The 8,451-nt window shown below is 38.5% G+C and overlaps 1 protein-coding gene across 1 annotated transcript in view; it reads right to left on the bottom strand.

Annotated features, from left to right (window-relative positions):
• Nucleotides 1–389: 389 nt before the first annotated feature.
• Nucleotides 390–8,451, bottom strand: part of LOC102835862 (ATP-binding cassette sub-family A member 10-like) — a 106,072-nt gene continuing 98,010 nt past the window's right edge. Inside the window, exons 22-31 of the mRNA XM_006833738.1 lie at nt 6,244–6,261; nt 5,427–5,518; nt 4,510–4,630; nt 3,354–3,468; nt 2,721–2,812; nt 2,279–2,457; nt 1,987–2,062; nt 1,822–1,916; nt 811–930; nt 390–603 (exon numbers count right to left, since the gene is read on the bottom strand). Of these exons, the coding sequence (XP_006833801.1) occupies nt 390–603; nt 811–930; nt 1,822–1,916; nt 1,987–2,062; nt 2,279–2,457; nt 2,721–2,812; nt 3,354–3,468; nt 4,510–4,630; nt 5,427–5,518; nt 6,244–6,261 (1,122 nt within the window). The remainder of the gene's footprint in view (nt 604–810; nt 931–1,821; nt 1,917–1,986; nt 2,063–2,278; nt 2,458–2,720; nt 2,813–3,353; nt 3,469–4,509; nt 4,631–5,426; nt 5,519–6,243; nt 6,262–8,451) is intronic.

The following is an 8,451-nucleotide window of genomic DNA, read 5'->3' as shown; positions in this document are numbered from 1 at the left end:
CACTACCATAGGCCAGAATAGAATTACTCTCTAGGCAGACTGTAAATCTTTACAGGATTACACAGCCCATCTTTCTCCTGCAGAGCGGTGGTGGGTTTGAACAGCCAACCTTGCAGTTAGCAGACCAGCGCTTAATCCCTTGTACCACCAGGACTCCCTAAACAACCTTGTTGTTGCTAAGTGCTGTCACGAGAGCTCCAACTCATAGTGACCCTGTATATGGTTTCTGAGGAGTGGCTGGTGATTTGAACCACCCACCTTACAGTTAGCAGTCCAGTGCTTATTCTACAGTCTTTTACACATCCTAGTGTAGCCCTAAACAGTTTGTTTTGTGATGAATAACCCTGTTTAGGTTTTATCTTCATTCTTATGGTATCAAACTGTCTAGGTTAGTGTAAAGCTAAATGATACGAAGATTGAAAACTCCTTAGACTGGTCACAGAAGCAAAAACGTTCCCGTACCTTTCTTGCCGAGCAGCTTGTGGGAAAAGCTTCAGAATCTCTGCGTGGAGAAGCTTGACTTGAGTAGGTTCTTTCACTTTGATTTCCAGTAAATAATCTTTACCAAATTTGCTTTTCAGATGCTGAATGGAACCGATACACCTGAGTCCAAGGAAAAGAATGAAGGATTAAAAGAAAAAAGACTTGCTTCTTCATTTCTCCCCCAATTGCAAAAATAAAAGAAAAAATATATCCTAGACCAAGTAGCAGAAGAGCCTCAGTTGTTTACAGTGAATTAAAATTCTCTCTACAACAAGATTCCTTCTTCCCTGTGAGGTTAACATGCTGTGCTCATGGATGGGCACATACCTGATCCTCCCAGACACCATGATGACCACGCGGTCACACACAGCTTCGGCCTCGGTCATGTAATGAGTGGTCAGAAGGATGCCTTGTTCCTTGTTTTTAACAATAGTCTGAATCGCCTGCCTAAAAATAAAACAAGAGACTGTTTGCATTTAGAGCAAGTAAACTGGGAAAATAAATGAGCAGATACAAATATGCAACTGAAGTAGAAAAAAAGTTATAATAGGTTATAAGAAAAGGGTTTTGTTATATTCTTGTTGTTTTAGTGCTATTGAGTCCCAACTCATAGTTACCCTGTGTAGGATTGCCAAGGAGTGGTTGATGGGTTTGAACCACTGACCTTGTGGCTAGCAGCCCAGTGCTTATCCTACAGTCCCACGTAGGAAGAATAAAAAATGTGTTTCATGACTTAACTACACCACCATATGAGTTGTGCGTTTGCAGAAGATAAAAAAGCAGACGACTTGGAAGACGTGAGTAAAATAGTTTCTTAAAAAATAAAAACAGAAGGTGGAGTAAAATAGAGAAACACTGAAGTCTAGACTTTTTATTAACAAGAAAATAAAATAGAAGAAGGAGAAAGAGGCAGGAAGAGGAAGAGTAAAATAATCCAACCAAATATATTAGAGAGTTTATTTGATTCTTAAAATACTCATGTTTCCCTTCTTAAGGACTTTTGCTTGCTATATTGACTTCCATGGAATTAAATACTAGAAAATGTGACTCTCAAAGGTTAAGCATTAAAAGTTAAGGAAATAGAAATCACCCTGTTGTTGTTGTTATGTGCCATGGAGTCGGGTTCCGACCTGTAGAGACCCTGTACAGGGTTTCCGAGGCTGTAAATCTTTACGGAAGCAGAAAGCCTCATCTTTCTCCCACAGAACTGCTGGTAGTTTTGAACTGCTGACTGCGCGGCTCACAGCCCGATTCGTAACCACTATGCTACCAGAGAAATCACCCTAGAGTCGTAGTATTTGCCTCTAACACTTAGCATTTGTCTCTAACCCTTCTCACCACATCTGCTGCTGCCCTTCAGGGTCCATCCCTGTGGACGGCTCATCCAGCAGCACCACCGCTGGCCCCCCTAGGATGCTCAGCACGAAGCACAGCTGGAAGAAGAGAAGCAATGTTGGGCATTGTCTGTGTGGGGGACGGGGTGACCCTGAGCCCTGCATGTACCTTCCTCTTGATCCCCTCTGATAAGGTCTTGACGGGCACCTTCAGCTGATCTTGCAGCTTGAACACGTCCACCAATCTGACAGAAAGATTTCAGTAATTACACCTAGCTGAAACAGCAGTATGAAGAACCCAAGTGCTAAAGATCATTAAGATTTTTCCAAATATTAAATCCTATGATTCGGTTCTTATTCAGATGTTTAATTAATCTATTTGCATGGAAACATGAAGACATTATTTATGATCTCCTTCTCTTTTTCCATCCGTAATGTATCCCCCAGACCTCCCTCTGTACCGTGAAATGCAAAGAGCAGCATCTTCTTTACTTAATCCTTTCACCGTGGCATACAGTTCCAGGTGTTCACTCATTGTAAGGTTGGGCCACAGACAGTTCTCCTGAGGACAGTATCCCAGGAACTTGAGCCTGTAGTCTTCTTCAGGTCTCGCTGAAGCTCTGCTGCCTTGTAAAACCACCTGCAGAAAACATTCAAGTGTCAGGTCCACATGTGTTTATTTGCCCCAATTCCCCTTCTTCCTAAAGACGATGAAAGTGGCCATGAAGTTGCAATGTTTTTTGAGCATGCAAGAGGTACTGTATAAATTCCTTACCCTACTTATTCATTCTTAAAAGGATTTGATTTATAAATAGAAAAAATATAAGGATACCACCAATATTAAGAGAAGATTTCTCCTAGCAATGAGCTCATGATTCTTTCATGTGTCACATACGTACGTACCTTGCCGGCCGTTGGCTTTGTGGCTCGCATTATCACTTTAATAGAGGTGCTTTTACCAGCTCCATTGTGTCCCAGCAAGCCCAAAACTTCACCTGGAAGAAAGAATTCCTCTGAATGTGTGCAATTTAAAGACTGACTGATCTGGTGTGGCGCTATAGAGTGAACACTAGACTGCTAGCCACAAGGTCAGCATTCAAATTCACCATCTTCTCCTTGGAAGTCCTATGCAGGGTCACTGAGTCAGAGCTGACTCAACAACACTTAACAACAACAATAACCTAAACTCATTTGATTCGGCAACATTTAGAAGCAAATGCTCAGCCTTCTTGGTTCTGAGTTACAACTCCTTGATTTAAATTTATTCCTATATTTAAAAAAAACAGTAATGGAAAGATCTGGGGTTTGAAGTACAATAAATCGATCTTCCTTGGCCAAGATCAGTTTTCTTGTCTTTTAAAGTGAGGCATGATATTTAAGTAGAAACAACTTTTCTGCTGACACGTCAAATATTTTTATAATGGCATGCTAGCAAGGCACAGGAACAGTCTCCAAGAATAGAAAAAATATCCTTTTTATAGTTCCAATTCTAGAGCATAAGAGTAACATCCTAACACAAAGACTATTTATCCAAACCTTTTTTAACACAGAAGGAAACATTTCGAATGGCTATTTTTGTCTTTCTCTTTGAGAAGCAGCTTTTCTTCTCTTTGTATTCCTTTTGTAAACAGCTTGCTATTATGACTGGTTTCTGGAAAACATGACAAAGCATAGTTTCCCTGTTACATTTCAGATAATCTGTCCACTTATGTTTTACCTTCTATTTCCCAGGACATGAAATTAACCAGATTTTCAGGCTGTGGCAAGTCAGTCTCTCCCCCCACCCTCTTTTTTTTAAAAAAAATAAAATATCCAAACTTACGTTTCTGAATGAAAATTACTTTATTGGCTACTTATAATCTTCAACTCTCTAATCAAATATCTCCACTTTCCATTATGCAGAACGTTTATCACGGTCCTCTACATTAATTTTATTGCTAATGTATTTCTTAGTAGTTGTCATACCGTTTAAACTCGTGTGCTTTTTCATATTCATCCATAGTCACTACTACCGCAATTTCAATAAATTATGAAATGAAATGGCAGCTTTTGCAAAATATGTAGAATATCTTTAAAGTTGGTAAAAATAATGAAAATGTCAAATTATGCTGACTGACCAAAGGGAATTGGACAGATCCAAACTCACACAAAGTTAAAGAAAAGTCAAAGGATTGTGACAAGGCAGATATTTTTGAAAGACGATGATTTGAATATGGTCTACAAACGGAATGATTACATAAACAAAATAAATTTTTTAAAATTTGAAACTAACAGATCATCCATGCTACAGGTAATGACTTCTAATGACCTCAGTATTTTACTAATGACCTCAGTATTTTAGTAAGAAGTAATTTTGTTTTGTGGTACTGTAAGATAAGCTCTGGTAGCGTAGTGGTTACGAATAGGGCTGTGAACCTTAAGGTCAGCAGTTCGAAACTACCAGCTGCTTCATGGGAGAAAGATGAGGCTTTCTACTCCCGTCAAGATTACAGCCTTGGAAACCCTGTACAGGGTTGCTATGGGTTGGAATCGACTCAACGGCACTTAACAACAACAACAAGATAAGCACTGGATTGGGAACCACAAGGTCAGCAGTTCAAACCCATCAGTGGCTCCTTGGAAATCCTATATGGATCGCTATAAGCGGGAATGGACTGGGCTGCACTTAAAAACAACAATCATGTGTTTTCACCTCATCTGCGTTTGAATTACTGAGTGCATTTGCTGCGTTCACTCTTTCAGTCTGAACATCTTCATCCTCCTCTTCTGGCTCTTCTGGATTAGGATGGGCTTCCATCTTCCTTGGAGAGATTCTACCGATAAAATAACATTAGCTGTACAATAGCTGTCAAAAAGACAGAAGTCTCAATATTTGAATGGTTATCCCTTGCTTCAAAAAAACAAAACTGTAAAATGATGAATTTGTTACCATTTCCTGTTATCTGAAGTATTTCCCAAATCTACACGAGTCCCCTTGACAATAATCACTCCTTTAGTGACCAAGTCCCTTGACCTTTTCTTAGACTCTTTCTTCTCTAAAGCTTCTAGACAATCAGGTCAGTAGCTGTGTCGTTGTTTTCTTGTGAAGTCTCTAAACTACAGCCTTATCTTCCTTTTTATTTTGGAGCCATCCTGGTCACCATCACTTTATGTTATGAAAGATCACCCTGCTGGATTCTCCTGCCTTTCCAAATATTCTACACAACAGTAGTGCCCACCAGTTTGCTCTGAGCTCTTAGATTCCAGGACATACAATGGACCTCAGCAGTAAAATAAATGTTGGTGCTTAACCACTGTTTGTAAAGCTGTTTAGAACTAAAACTCAACTTGTCTAAAATCAGGATGAAGCATACTTAGAAATTAAATATCCCTGTATTCATTCTACTCTTGTGCACTTTTTTCCAAATAATACACTGTCCAAGCTCCCTAGTAAACAGTTGGTTAGTAAATCTATTTTAATAAGTTGCCATTAAATGCACTACCATAAACATTATGTGTTTAATTCTGTCATACATAGATCCTCTACGAGTCAGAACTCAATAGCGCCTCCCAACAACAACAAACATTAAATCTAAATTAGATTCAGATGTTAATCAATTTTCTCCCAACCTGAAAACTGGATCTTTCCTCATTGTTTCACTTCCATACTTCATTTCCAGACATCTTATTATAAAGAGTAAAATGAGACTCTGAAGATAAGGCTAAAGACAAAGAAAGACAATCAGAGTTGGCATCAACATGACTTTTAAATGTAATGGGTAATATTTGCCTTTTGTCATAGATTTGACCACTTTGCTATAAACTTGACAAAATTCTTATAAGATGCTTCTCACATGGAGTTTATTCAAACTAATTTGACCACTAATATAACTAAGACACCTAGTTTAATTTAACCTTGTTAAAAAAAAATTTTTTTTTTTTTGAAGCTTTTAAGAGTCCCCATGGAATAGTTTTCATCTTGTCTAGATGGGTCTGGTAAAAAGAGATGGGGATAAAATTCTTATTATTTAATAGTGAGTAATTGTTATCATGGCTGATTGAGATGGTCACAATTGTAAAGGTAGAAGATTTGTAATAAAAACAGGGGAGTGGTTAATCTTATAGTCTAGAAAGAGAGGACCCTAGGACCATCAGGGGAGAAGAGCACAAGCAGAATGTGGGACCTTATCCAGAGAAGCAGCGACATCAGAGACGGAGGCAGTGGTGGGGACATGGAGAAAGGGAGTAGCTGAGGACTCTAGACCCATGGAAAGAAAGGGACTGAGAGCTGGTGGCCAGGAGGAAGACTTGCAGGAATGTGCCCTTTGGTGGTGTAAATTATTATATATGCCTGAGTGTAAAAAAAAAAAAAGAGAGAGAGAGAGCTAAAATGAACAGAGAGAAATAATGCTAATGGATGGTACATGGAGGGGATTATAATCATTGTAATGAAACAAAGTATATGATTTGTCGCTGATCTGCCCTGTAAACTTTCTTTCACTCAATTCACACACTTTAATATAAAACAAAAAGCTTTTTAAAAGCATCAAAGAGCTGCCAAAGTTCAAAGTAGTAAGGAATTTTAAAGTCCAATCTCAAGGCAGGTAGGAGGTAGGCTGTGTTCTTGTCTCAGAGGTTTTCTCCAAACCCTGAAATCCTGACACTTCAGTGTTCACAGCCTGTCCAGAAACAGAAGACAGAAATGTAGTGTTCCCCAAGGGAAGACTCAGACAGGTGGAATCACACAGCATGAACCTCCAAGGGTTACATCCTTAGAGAAAGGCTGAAAAGAACACTCAGGAGCCAGTTCATAGATTTGTCTTGAGAACTGATCATAGGGAGTTAGGGCAGAAAAACAAGACAGTCCTTGAACAGACTTTCAGCCCAAATGCACATCACTAAGGAGCTCTGGTAGCATAGTGGTTATGAATTGGGCTGCTAACCTCAAAGTCGGCAGTTCGAAACTATCAGCCATTACACAGAAGAAAGATGAGGTTTTCTGCTCCTGTAAAGATTTACAGCCTTGGAAACCCTGTGCAGGGTCACAATGAGTCAGAATCTACTCCACGGTACTAAACAACAACAACAGATGGTCCAAAGAGGAGCTCTGGTGTCACAGTGATTAAAACACTGGGCTGCTAACTGAAAGCTCAGGGAATCCAACCCACCAGCTACTTACTCCACAGGAGGAAGATGCGATGGTCTGCTTCCATAAATATGTGCAGCCTTGGAATTCTATGGGGCGATTCTGCTTTGTGCTATAGGGTTACCATGAGTTGAAATCCACTGGACAACAGTGGGTTGAGTTTGGTTCGGGGATGATTCAAATAAAACCTCAAGTTGAAAATGTGGTTTAAATTAGAAGCAGACTAGTAGTGTCCTAGGACCTTGGCAGAAAAAAATGGAAACGCTTCTGCAGAAACAAACCGTACTTATATGGACATTTGATATATGAACAGAGGTAACTCTGAAAATCAATGGGGAAGGCATAGACTGTTCAGTGAATAATGCTGGGCAAACTGAGTATTCTTAGAAATAGAAATGAAACAGGACTTTACCTTACATCACAGGAAAGAAAATACAATCAATTTTAGATCATTGACGACATCCATGCAAAAGGATACCTTATATTTAGAAGACACTATAAAAGAAAACCTTCATGACCTCAGAGACGAAAATCATTTCTTTAATATGGCAAAATATTTTAAAATCCTTAATCACATTAATAGATTTTAGTGAAAGAGAAAAAAATAGTTGATCAAACTTAATAAAAGCTCATGAAATTTTGATAAAATTTAAGTTTCATTCTGATGAAAATGAAAAGAAAAACTAAACTCTTCTCACTAAGAATTAGAGAATAAGATAAATTACAGCATTGCAAACAACCAATAAATACACAATTTAATGGTAAAACACTAAAAACAGTGTCAGTAAAATCAGAAACAATGTAAGAATGTCTGAAAGCAACAGTTTTAGAGATTCAGGTCAATATCATGAGGCAAGTATAGAATGCAAAATATATTTTCAAAACAAAAATATGATTACTAGACAGCAATATGGTTGTCTAACTTTAAAAAGAAAAACTAAACATCTGGAAAATGATCGGAAATAATAATAAATGTATACAACAATATAAACTTAACCAGAAATTTTAAATGAAGCACACAAAATAAGATTTAAATGTTACACTATTTAAATAAAAGCAGAAAATATTTTAAATAAATATTTTAAAGCACATCTTCTGCTATCATAAATTAGACATACAAAACAATGCCCAACCAACATACTATTATCTAGAATCTGACTACTCAATTCAGGTTTTTTGCTTTTTTTTTTCATGTTTTATTGTGAATTATATGATATTTTACATGGGAGAGCTTTAGTTTTACATTCATTCCACCGTACATTGTTTCATTGCCATAGTTCCAATCCCCTCCATGCATCATCAAGTGACCAAAGGGTATACCCTATGAACCCGCCCCCTACACACACACCCCCCATTCTTCAGCACACAGTCCCTCTCCGTTTCTGGATCCAAAGTCCCCAGCCATTTCATCACTCCACGTCATCGTCTCTGCCTCCATCTCGGGCCTCGCTGCTTCTCTGGGTAGGGTCCGGCTCTTGGCTCTTCTCCGTTGATTGTCCTAGAGACCTC

The sequence above is a fragment of the Chrysochloris asiatica genome, unplaced genomic scaffold, assembly GCF_000296735.1.
Source record: "Chrysochloris asiatica unplaced genomic scaffold, ChrAsi1.0 scaffold00007, whole genome shotgun sequence".
NCBI classification, from domain to species: Eukaryota; Metazoa; Chordata; class Mammalia; order Afrosoricida; family Chrysochloridae; genus Chrysochloris; species Chrysochloris asiatica.
The sequence above is the reverse complement of the archived record's forward strand: the minus strand, read 5'-3'. Positions and strand labels throughout refer to the sequence as shown.